The sequence below is a fragment of the Palaemon carinicauda genome, chromosome 7 (genome assembly GCF_036898095.1).
Source record: "Palaemon carinicauda isolate YSFRI2023 chromosome 7, ASM3689809v2, whole genome shotgun sequence".
Taxonomy (NCBI): Eukaryota; Metazoa; Arthropoda; class Malacostraca; order Decapoda; family Palaemonidae; genus Palaemon; species Palaemon carinicauda.
This window is the reverse complement of record NC_090731.1, coordinates 83446679-83459838: the sequence shown is the minus strand read 5'-3', so window position 1 is coordinate 83459838 and position 13160 is coordinate 83446679. Positions and strand designations below refer to the sequence as shown.

General features: G+C 35.3%; 1 protein-coding gene across 1 annotated transcript; it reads right to left on the bottom strand.

Annotated features, from left to right (window-relative positions):
- Nucleotides 1-480: 480 nt before the first annotated feature.
- Nucleotides 481-1153, bottom strand: LOC137644413 (uncharacterized protein PF3D7_1120000-like). The gene is made up of 2 exons (XM_068377392.1): nucleotides 829-1153; nucleotides 481-713 (listed from the first exon to the last, which is right to left on the bottom strand). The coding sequence occupies exons 1-2, from the start codon at nucleotides 1151-1153 to the stop codon at nucleotides 481-483; spliced, it is 558 nt and encodes a 185-aa protein (XP_068233493.1).
- Nucleotides 1154-13160: the final 12007 nt, after the last annotated feature.

Sequence of the window (13160 nt, the reverse complement as noted above, 5' to 3'; positions counted from 1 at the left end):
TCCATATTTTGAATCATTACACCTTCCATGTTTTCTTTGAGAATAGCTATTTGTTCCTCTCTTTCTTTCCTTAGTCTTTCCTCTTCCATTAACTACTCTTTAACCTTTTCTTTCTCTTCTTGAACTCTTGTGCCTCAGCATTCGTTTCCATATTTTGAATCATTACACCTTCCATGTTTTCTTTGAGAATAGCTATTTGTTCCTCTCATTCTTTCCTTGGTCTTTCCTCTTCCATTAACTCCTCTTTTAGCTTTTCTTTCTCTTCTTCAACTATTTTTAGTTCTGTTGTGTTTCTTTCAATAATCATCTCTAATTCTTCAAATGATTTTTTCAAGATTATCAACTTTAGTTTTTTGCTATCAATTTACCTTGCCAAAGTTCGTCTGCTTCTTGCTTAACAAGATTTAGCTCTTCTTCTAGTCCTTTTCTCACTGTCTCTTCTCGTTGCAATTTGGACTTAGTCCTCTTGCAACTCTTCATCTATTTTGAGTGTTTCTTTTTCCCAATATTCATTGTAACTTCCTTTTCCAATTTCTCCTCTTGAAGCTGTTGAATCTTATTGTCCTTTATCCTATTTTGTTCTTGAAGATTATCTATTTGATCCTCTTTTTCTTTCCTCAATCCCTCGTCTTTCATTAACTCCTCTTTTAGCCTTTCTTTCTCTTCAACTATTTTTAGTTCTGTTGTCTTTCTTTCAACCATTATCTCTACTTCTTCAAATAATTTTTCAACATTATCAGCTAAAGTTTTTACTATCAATAAATCTCTCCTAAGTTTTTCTGTTTCTTGCTTAGCAAGATTTAGCTCTTCTTCTAATACTGTTCTTACTGTCCTCTTCTTTCATTAACTCCTCTTTTAGCTTTTCTTTCTCTTCTTCAACTATTTCTAGTTCTGTTGTCTTTCTTTCAATAATCATCTCTATTCCTTCAAATAGTTTTTCAACTTTATCAACTCTAGTTTTTGCTATCAATTTAACTTGTCTAAGTTCTTCTGCTTCTTGCTTAGCAAGATTTAGCTCTTCTTCTAATACTTTCCTTAATCCCTCCTCTTTCATTAACTCCTCTTTTAGCTTTTCTTTCTCTTCTTCAACTATTTCTAGTTCTGTTGTCTTTCTTTCAACAATCATCTCTACTTCAAATAATTTTTCAAACATTTTCAAGTCTAGTTTTTGCCTCTCAATTTATCTTGCCTAAGTTTCTTCTGCTACTTGCTTATCTAGATTTAGCTCTTTTTCCAATCCTTTTCTTACTGTCTCTTCTTTCATTAACTCCTCTTTTAGCTTTTCTTTCTCTTCTCCAACTATTTTTAGTTCTGTTGTCTTTCTTTCAATAATCATCTCTACTTCTTCAAATAATTTTTCAACATTATCTACTCTAGTTTTTGCTATCAATTTATCTCTCCTAAGTTCTTCTGTTTTTTTGCTTAACAAGATTTAGCTCTTCTTCTAATACCTTTCGTACTGTCTTTTCTCGTTTCAATTCTGATTTAGTCCTCTTGCAACTCTTCGTCTATTTTGAGTGTTTCTTTTTCCCAATATTTATTTGCAACGTCCTTTTCCAGTTTTTCCTCTTAGAGCTGTTGGATTTTATTGTCCTTTATCCTGTTTAGTTCCACTTCTTCACTAAGTCTATGTTTTCATATCTTGCGTTTCCTTCCTTTTTCTCTCAATTTCGTCTTTGCTTTCTTCTTCTGTCGGGTGACCAATCACATCTCCAAATGTCGCCTCTCTCTTCATTAGGTTTAGCTGAATTTCTAGCCTTTACCGGAGTGCATTTTCTTCCTGTAATTCTTCCTTAGTGAACTTCAACTCTTCTTTAACTATCATTGCTACCTTCTGCCAAAATCCGATTTCCTTCTAAAATTTCTGAACTTCACTCTCCTCTTACTTTTCCTTCATATTCATTTTCAATTCTTCCGTTATATTCTAGAATTTCCTCTATCATATACACTTTTTCTTGCAAATTATCTTTAGTTTTGTTCATTTCAATTAGTATTGTTTCAAGTTCCTTTCGCAAGCAATCGATTTTTTCATTGCGATTCGCTTGTTCTTTTTTAAAGTGGCAAATTTGAACTAGCTTTTCCTCGAGTACCTTTGCATAGCGATCACATTTTCGCTCTAGTTGGTTGGACCTTCTTTCTTCTTCAATCAACCGGTCCTGTAACTGCTCGGTTTGCCTCGTCCTCACCCCGATCTCCTCTTTCATTCGGGAAATAGTCGAATCTCTTTCTCTTAATTTCTCCTGGAGATCTTCTATTTCCTTCTTGAAGAGATCTGTTTTGGTTTTCTTTTTGCTGCAAACTCTCCGTCTTCATTTTTCCTTGCGTCAGTAGCTTTTCCAGGTTGAAACATTTTCAACCTCTCCACTCTCTGCTTGTATCCTGTTGCCTCCTCTTGATCCGTGTCCAGGTTAAGTGATTCGTTTGGAGGTGCTTGTTCACCTTCCATGGTAATTGTCTCCTCCGATTCGTCCATTTTTGCCAAGTAGAAACAGTGATCCGACGGACATGAAATTGTATAAATCATTAACAAACAGACGGGAAACTAAAGTTTCCATACTGCCGTCCAAGTTGATAATAGCTATTTGTGCCTCAGCATTCGTTTCCATATTTTGAATCATTACACCTTCCATGTTTTCTTTGAGAAATAGCTATTTGTTCCTCTCTTTCTTCCTGATCATAGCAAAACAATACGTAAATGGTTAATGTAGCCATTGTTCTATGATGATTACAAATTGTCTGTCGGAGGTAGGCTATATTATTAAAAACCTTAAGTCTTCAAAGATTCTCCAGCGTCCTTCAGGAAAGTCTCCGAGTTCATTCTCGTAGCCGGTTTCTGAAGACTTTTCTCGTCACGGGCAAATTCTGCGGGAATAGATTGGGTCTCTCTCTCTCCTCTCTCTCTCTCTCTCTCTCTCTCTCTCTCTCTCTCTCTCTCTCTCTCTCTCTCTCTCTCTCTCTCTCTCTCTCTCTCTCTCTTTTATATATATATATTATATATATATATATATATATATATATATATATATATATATATATATATATATATATATATATATATATATATATATATTCCTTTCATTTCTATTCATAAAAGCGTATTTTTCAACTAATCTCAGTCGAAATTCTTTTCGTTTTCAAAACGATTTCTTAGAGAATTCCAAGAATCTTCCACGGAGCTTCAGAAGACAACACAGATCCAACCAGAGCAACTTCAAAATGAAGTAGGCTAAGCGCGCCTCTAGTTCTTTTTCCTGCAGGAATGGTTTTCTTCTCCGCCATCAGAAATTCTTTTCGTCTTCAAAATGATTTCTTTGAGAATTCCAAGAATCTTCCACGGAGGTTCAAAAGACAACACAGATCCAACCGGAGCAACTTCAAATGAAGTAGGCTAAGCGCCTCTAGTTCTTTTTCCTGCAGGCAAGGTTTTCTTCTTCGCCATCTGAGATTTTTTCGTCTTCAGAAGAATTTCTTTGAAAATTCCAAGGTCCTTTCCATTTCTTCACAAATCTTTGGAATGTGTAATCAAAATTCTATTGTTATATGCATACGCTAAAACCCATGCCTATGATTAATATATATATATATATATATCATCAGCCCATTGTTGGTCATCAACTGCAGGACAAAGGTCTCAGATTTTTCCTTCCACTCTTCTCTGTATATGGTATTTCTATTCCAGTTTTATACCAGCATATTTTCTCACCTCGTCAAACCAGCAACTTCTCTTCTTTTCCCTGATTTTTTGTGCATATATATATATATATATATATATATATATATATATATATATATAGTATGTGTGTGTATATATATATATATATATATATATATATATATATATATATATTATATATATATATATATATATATATATATATATACTGTATATATATATATATATATATATATATATATACATATATTCACATATATATATTGCATACATAGATATATATATATATATATATATATATATATATATATATATATATATATAATATATATATATATATATATATATATATATTATATATATATATATATATATTATATATATATATATATATATTATATATATATATATATGTATATATATATATATATATATATATATATATATATATAAATGAAAAATAAAATTTCATAGTCCGCTGCAGGACAAAGGGCCTCAGATATGCTTTTATTCATGACTGGGGGTTTGGCCAGTTTTCTTCATTAAGGTGGCCAGTGTGGATTGGTGATGGTGGGAGATTTTCGTATGATTACTTACAGCAAATCATATGGCAATTGGTAGCCCTAACTAGTATAGATTTGCTGATCATAGCAAAACGCAAACCTTTTCACCACATTAAGGTATCCTCACTCAGAAATGGATATAAATATATATATATATATATATAATATATTATATATATATATATATATATATATATATATATATATATATATATATGTATGTATTACAAGGTCAAAGGTCAGGGTCACGGTCAAGCAAAATGTCCAATTCACGTAATGAGCCATAATATTATTATTATTATTATTATTAGCTAGACTACAACCCTAGATGGATAAGCAGGATACTGTAAGCCCAAGGACCCTAACAGGTCAAAATAGCCCGTGAGGAAAGAAAAAAAGGAAATAGATAAACTACATGAGAAGTAATGAACAATTGAAATAAAATACTATAATAACGGTAACAACATTAAAACAGAGCTTTTCATATATAAGATATAAAGAGATTGATGTCAGCCTGTTCAACATATAAACATTCACTTCAAGTTTGAGCTTTTGATGTTCTACCGATTCTACTACCCGTTGAGATACTACCAATAGATAGTTATGGGGTCCTTTTGACTGGTTACGGCGAGGATAGGCAAGGCTAGGTAAGGCAAGGCTAGGTACAGCGAGGATAAGGAAGGCAAGGCTAGGTACGGGCAAGAATAAGTAAGGCGAGGATAGGTAAGGCAAGGATAGGTAAGGCAAGGCTAGGTAAGGGCAAGGATAGGTAAGGCAAGGCTAAGTAAAGGCGAGGATAGGTAAGGCAAGGCTAGGTAAGGCAATGATAGGTAAGATAAGGCAATGATAGGTAAGATAAGGCAAAGATAGGTAAGAGCAGGCTAGGTACGGCGAGGGTAGGGTAGGTAAGAATAAGTCAGGTAAGGGAATGGTTAAGATGATGGAGGCTTAGGATAGGTACTGTAAGGATATGTAAGGGGGAGTGGCTTGGGTAAGGGTAGGTAAGGGAGGCTTAGGTTAGGTTTGGTAACTATTAATCCATAAACCATATTTTCTCAGACTGATTACATCGCTAGAAATTAATGTATCATGTATCAACCTACTAATGTATCATATATTAACTGAACTAAGGTTTCTGAAAATCAAGATGATGAAGTTCACTCAGTTCTGATTTCCCACTACTCAACTTTCAATAATTCTTAGATACAGGAATTGGCAAAACATAAATGATAGTTTGCATCAAATCATTATGTCATGTATACATAAAACGAAAGGGTACCACGAATTACTAGAATGCCCCGGATTTACTGGAATCGTCAGTTAAATACTGGAATCCCCTTGAAAATTACCGAAATCCCCTACATTATCACTGCAAACCCTTAGAAATCGATAAATAATATGTTTTTATTAATTTATATTATTTTGTAGTAAATTATTTAAATAAAATGTGTATTTTAAAGCATTTTCTATATACCATTTACACAATATATAAAAGGGTACAAAAGGGTACAGAACCTAACAAACCCACCTAACCTAACCTAGTAGTTCCACGGACCCCCTTCCCAGGTCACAACCCCTAGCCAGGGGCAAGCCCCCGGACCCCCTTCCAAGGTCTCAAACCTTCCCAGGTCACAACCCCTAGCCAGGGGCAAGCCCCGGACCCCCTTCCAAGGTCTCAAACCTTCCCAGGTCACAACCCCTAGCCAAGGTTCTACCTGCAAATATATAAAAAATATAAATGCTAAAAACATATGAATAACGTATTTTGATAAAAACACGCATTATTTATCGATTTCTAAGGGTCTGCAGTGATATTGTAGGGGATTTCGGTAATTTTCAAGGGGATTCCAGTATTTAACTGACGATTCCAGTAAATCCGGGGGATTCATTTGAATATCAATAAAGTTATTAGGCATTAAGGAAATTCTTACCTTTAAAGTAATAGGAAACATAAAATGCAGAAAATAATCCAATATGTCGCCATTCTTTGTTGTCAAGGAAGAGTAAATGGTGAAGTGACGGGAAAGAGACATTACTCCTTCCTCTTCTTCTGTTTTCAGTAGGATATCTGGCGCAATAAAATAATAATGTTAATAATAATAATAATAATAATGGTAATGATAAATATAATGAAAATGGTGATAAAAATAATAATAATAATAATAATAATAATAATAATAATAATAATGAATTTAATAATAATAATAATAATAATAATAATAATAACAATTTTAATAATAATAATGATAATAATAGTAATAATAACAACAACAACAACAACAACAATAATAATAATAGTAATAATAATAATAATAATAATAATGATAACAAAGTTATGCTCTGGTTTGATTCCATTAGAATCTGACAATTGTTTAATGTTACTTTTTCGACACGGTCATTCAAAAGAACAAAAGTGCCCTTAAACATTCAATTTACCTAAATGTCGAAACTAGTCGCCGAAATTTTTTTCTCGTTCGCTTTCGAAACAAACTCAAATAGAACAATTTTCCAATCAGAAGTTTTATATATCGTTTGCAATTGCATTTGTGATTGCTAGATCCAAAAGTATTCATGTCAAGTTATTGGCAAAGAGTTGAACTGCTTCGACGTCAGTTATATCAGTAAAATAGATCTTCTTCTTCTTCTTCTTCTTTGTCTGCATATTTTCCCACATTATGTGAGGTCGATGTTTCTAGCCAGAGTTCTCCATCTACCTCTGTCCCACACTTCATCATATTTATACCCTAACATTAATTCTAATCTCACAATTTCTACTGGTCATATTAGTTTTGGCTAATTTTTCATGGCCGGATGCCTTTCCTGCCGCCAACCCTCCCCATTTACCCGAGCTTGGGACCGACACCAAGTTGATGATCGCTTGCTCCGCTCAGTGGCTGGGTTGGAATTCATTATATATTATGTACATTTATATATATATATATATATATATATATATATATATATATATATATATATATATATATATACATATGATAAATTTTTGCACATTTAAACGTGTCTATTTTTCATATTTCAAATAAGTCATATATTTTATTACATTAACGTCTGGATTCGCTTAACGACCTCGGGATCAGTCTCTCGAGGCGAAATCTCTCAAAGACAATAGCATCTGACCGAATGAGTTTCAAACCCTGGACCATACCATTGGCTAAATAGCATGGTCACTGTCATACAAGCATCCTGGACCAGGGTTCGTAACCTGGACGGTCAAATGTTATTATTTTGAAAGATTTCGCCTCGGGACTCTGATCCTGAGGTTGTTAAGAGAATCCAGATATTAACGTAATATATATATATACATATATATATATATATATATATATATATATATATATATATATATATATATATATATATATATATATATATACATATATATAGATGGAGAAAGCTGGTCAGAAACATCGACCCCACATAAAAGTGGGAAAACATGCAGACCTTGGAGGAAAAATAACTGGAGATGCCCTGACCCGGATTAAGGGAAGCCAGGTTTTTACCCTTCAAACTGTCAGTTCTTGATCCTTCAAGTTAATCTCTGTCACTGTATTGGAATTTGTAGTCAGTTCTATTCAGACCTTTGTTTAGAGACGGTAACCCTTATTGTGCTTCCATTAGCGATGGGTCCTTCCTGTGCTGCTCTTGGTTGTACGAAAAAAATCAGTTGCCTGCCTTTAGGCAAAAATCAGTAACAACAGTTGTGAGATTATCACAAGCTGTGTTCAATGTCATCCATAGACGGCTATAAAGGTCAACGACTTTACTGTAGTTCATTATTCCAAGGAGTTTGTAACTGATTCACCAATAAGTTGAGCAACAAGTTTAAAATTATTTATTTATTTTTTGATAAAGCATCACAGGAAGGGACCATCGCTAATAAAATATCACAAGAAAATAGTTATCGGCTATAAACAAAGGTCTGGGTAAAACAGACTAAGTACCACTACGCTGTCGAAGGATTAACTTGGGATCGAGATTTGACAGTCTGAAGGGGTGAATCTGGCCAAACCCTGCCCTCACGGGTTCAGGAAAGAATTCTGAGTCAGGGCATCTCCAGTAGTATTAATCCTCCTAGTCGTACCCCCACCCCACCCAAACAGATGCTCTTACGACTCTGGGTTGTAAAGATAAAAATTACTTCATCAATTCACTGTGTTAATGATTTTACTTCTATTATCTTGACTTTTAACATGTTTGTATTTTATCTTTTTTTTCATTTTTTTAAAGTCATTGCTTTATTATGAAAATATTGAAACATTAACTCTTTGATGCAGAAACTAGCTTACTTATTTAGGCCCTCACTTCCACAGAACATTAGTGACATGTCTTTTCAATTAGGTTTCCACTTGTTGACTTAACTTCCAGTGTCTGCTGTTCTTACAATCTCACCCCTTTTGAAAGCTTCTGCAACTCTCTCTCTCTCTCTCTCTCTCTCTCTCTCTCTCTCTCTCTCTCTCTCTCTCTCTCTCTCTCTCTCTCTCTCTCTCTTTCCTCTTCTTTAGTTCCTAAATCTTCAGGTGTAAAACTAGATTTAATTGAGACTAAGAGGTGTAAATCCGCTAGTCTTGCTAACTCCATAGCACTTGGGGTCTTAAGAGTGGCAGTGTTAATTCCAAAGATCGTATTATGGAATTTTCTGATCCAATAATGGTAGTCTGCCAATGAGCCAGTGAAACAGGAAAAGTGATTCTTAAATTGCCTGTCATAATCCCTCCCCTTGAAGTTAGGCTAAAGCCTCATCAATGATTTGGAGGCAGAGTTTACTGCTGGCGTGAGATGCACTGATATGGGCTTGTCATGCTTTTTTAACAAGGGCCACCTGACAGTGAAAGGACACCCCTTGCTACATCCACTGCTGGCGAGATGTGTGGTTCAGGCCACACTTGCCTACTGCTGTCCTGGCTTCTAACCAGCTGCTCTACAGTATATTCACGAATCTATCTCCCCAACTTTCTTGTGGTGGATGCCAATGGTTGTGATTACATCCAAGTGAGAAGATAATACTTGGTAAGTGTCATTCGCTTATGGCAGCCTCCGTTCCATCTAGAATACCCTGTCATCAACCACGAGCATTCCCTTTGAGGAGTCCAGATGGCTTGGAGTCCTCTCTCGTGTATTTCTAAGAACACTCTCTGGAGACCTCTGGAAGGCCTGGTCCTTCCTGGCAATGTAGGTCGACAGGTCGCAATGACTGTTAGCAGCTGGTGGTGGTCCCACTGCCTCCACTGTAGCTTCTGGAATTATCTCAATTGGTAGTAGCTCTCTAATTTCTCACTCAGCTGAGGGGTAGGCAGCCAGAAAATTTGATAAGCTTTGCCAGTGCAGCACCTCAATAAAATAAAAGGGCTGTCAATAGACCAGGTGTCACATACTGCATTGCTGTTCAACCGCTTGTACAATGTCTATCAGCATTGCCTCCTTGCTAGACTCACTGTTTAAATATAAGGAGAGTCTACCTACTCCCTTGTGTTCCGGTGTCATATACACTTTTCAATGTGCACTCTGTAATGAGTGCTACACTGGAAGCACATCTAGACAGCTTCAGTGTAGGATTTCGGAGCACATGGGGAAATCGGTACGAACCAATATACCGTTAAGTAAGAAACCAATTTCAGCTATTTATGACCACGCATTTAAATCTGGTCATGCCATTTCTAAGGAAAATTTCAAAATTACGGACAGACATAGTAACGTCAGCCAGCTGAGAATCTTGGAGTCTTTATACATTTTTAAGACAAAACCCAGCTTAAATGTGGGCTTACCTGTTCAGTTACCGGTGACCCATTGATCCGTTTGGTCTATGGGTTGCTGGTCTGGATGGGTGGTCATCATCTGCGGGTGACTAGGTATATTAGTTATTGAGTCTTTTATATAGTTATATAGTTGTGTGTAATAAATCTTTTTTAAGGTTTTATGTTCCTTGATTTTAGAGCTAGTTGATCAGTTCATGAAAGTGTATCTTCCTAACTATGTACTTAGGATGATTTTATTAATTTTATTAATTTTACATATGATAATTGCAGATAGGCTGAAGATGACATAAGTTATGTCGAAAGCTCCCGAATAAAGAAGATGATAGCAGCATTGACTATTTTATTCCTACTTATATATATAAATATATATATATATATATATATATATATATATATATATATATATATATATATATATATATGTGTGTGTGTGTGTGTGTGTGTGTATATATATATATACAGTAATCCCTCACCATTTCGCAGCTCAAGTTTCGCGGTCTCAGTGCATCGCGTATTTTCAAAAATATTCATCAAAAATTAGAAAAAATGGTGCGAGAGTTACCCGGGCGCTAGCAGAAGGCAGAGAGTACAGTAGGACATCGGGTAGCAACGCGGAGATGTCGCGCAACTCAGAATCCACCTCTCTGATTTGCTGGCCATCTCGGCTCCAGAATCTCGCAAGCTGATTGACCTAGCCGCCCAGCATCTCTCCCTGCCATGCGCCCCGCAAAGGGAGACCGCATTCATTGTTCTCTCTCGCTTCGCTTGTGTTGCTTAGTCTTGCTGCATGGAACTTTTAGCTGCTTTCTTGTGCTTTTTAGTGTAAAATAGTGCTTGTGGCGCCCTTGAAAATGGCTCTTAAGTGTCCTCTACCCTCTACAACCTCTAGTGAACCCAAGAAGAAGAAAAAAATGATGACGGTGAACGAGAAAGTAAAATTATTGGACATGCTTAGGGCAGGCAGTAGGTATGCATCTGTTACCCGCATTTACGGAGTGAATGAATCGACGGTTCACTATATAAAAAGAGATGAAATGAAAATACATAAAACTGCCTCAATAACGTTCTCCAAGGACACTAAGCGTGTTGTGACTCCTCGTGACAAGACGATTGTGCAAATGGAGAATGCATTATCAATGTGGATATCGGACTGTCGGGAAAAGGTTAGTCTCGATACCAACATGATTCAAACCAAAGCCAAAACCATGTATGATAGCCATAACTGCCTCAATTAATTATGGCCGTGGATATCTTCATCATCATCATCAGTAATCCAAACAAAAATTCTTTCAAACGGGCTGGATCATTAGCTTACTGCATCAATATTATCCAAGTATTACAAAACAATCAAATCATGTCCTTAAACACAATCCAAATTAGCAACAATTGGTAAGCATTCAAAAATCAAATTTCCAAAAGAGGAAATGTGGTTCTGCAAATAAAAATTGAAAAACATCAACGACCACTGCTAGCTAACTAACTATCACAATATAATCAAAATAAATAATTATAAACGGATTCTATCATTCACAATCACCCAAGAGTAAAATAAGCAATATTGTACTTACTGATAATATAATAAATCACTTCAAGACCTGGTAAACACATAGATTGATAATAATAATCTAGCGTTCACAAGCACAACTGCCTCTGCCTGCAGTTAAAAAAAAAAAAAAAAAAAAAAACATGACTCTAAGATATTCACTACCAGTCTAAACTAGCTATTGAAAAGTAAACAAACAACCTTCAATTACACAAACAGTCATTCACACTTCAAACAATCATCTCTCTCTCTCTCTCTCTCTCTCTCTCTCTCTCTCTCTCTCTCTCTCTCTCTCTCTCTCTCTCTCTCTCTCTCTCTCTCTCTCTATATATATATATATATATATATATATATATATATATATATATATATATATATATATATATATATATATATATATACATATATATATATATATATATATATATATATATATATATATATATATATGTATATATATATATATATATATATATATATATATATATATACAAATATATATACATATATATATACATATATATATATATATACATATATACATACATATATATATATATATATATATATATATATATATATATATATATATATATATATATATATAAGCAAATGATAAAAAAAAAAAAGTTAATCCTCCGCAATCATGATGGAAAACTTGGTGCCTTCATCTGAGAGAGACAAACAAAAGCACCTTCACTGTATATACAGTGAAGGTGACACACCTCTGAGACCAGGTAGGAGGCCTTTTAGCACTGGCTGTAGCTATTTATTGGGGCCAGGCCAATTGATGATGTTGGTAGTTTACACCAAGTCCCCAATATTTAATTCCACCTGCCTCAGCTTTTCCCGGCAGTTGTCTATGTCTCTCTGCATGACCTGTGCCGATTTTATTTTGTTGCGGGTATGTTCAAAGATATGCTCCATACAGATGATCTTCTTGATGTCATCAGAATTATTGTGGTAAGCCTTTAGGGCATTGGTGTTGAAAACTACATCCCATGGTATCTTCACCTCTTTCCCCAAAATTAGTGGTCCGATTGACTGTTAACCTGAAACTAATTGCTAAGTGCTTGTCGTTACCTGTCAGGAAAAAAAAAATGGTCATCACCAAAAAAAAATAACTCCCAAAATTTTATTTAGATCGACACAAAACTTTAGCTACATTATGTCAAGCCTGTGTAGCAGACATCTCCAAAGTTTCAAGTCTGTACAACAAAAACTCTTTGTTTCACTGGCTCTCCAAAATGTGCTCCAAATGAGCTCCCTGGCGCAGCAGGTACATTTGAATCTGGCGAGCAAAGTTCTCAATGACCCTCCCACATTCCTTCCTTGGGATAACTCTTATTGCTGCTGTGATTGCTGCCTTCAGGTCAGGGATAGTGTGGGGGTTGTTTCCATATACCCTGTCCTTAAGGTATCCCCAGAGATAAAAATCTGGGGGGTTCAGGTGCGGTGAATACGGCGACCACTCCGGGTCACACCTGCGGCTGATCAATCGGTCAGGGAAACGCTGCTGTAGCCATGCCAATGATTCGTTTGAAGTGTGGGAGGTGGCACCATCCTGCTGGAACCACTGGAGAACCCTGAAGACACCTCTCCGTCGACCA

Coding starts and splice junctions, on each gene's coding strand:
- LOC137644413 (XM_068377392.1), bottom strand. CDS start 1,153: ATGTTTGAAAAATTATTTGAAGTAGAGATGATTGTTGAAAGAAAGACA. Junction 714..828: donor GTTAATGAAAGAAGAGGACA/GTAAGAACAGTA, acceptor AATTATTTGAAG/AAGTAGAGATAATGGTTGAA.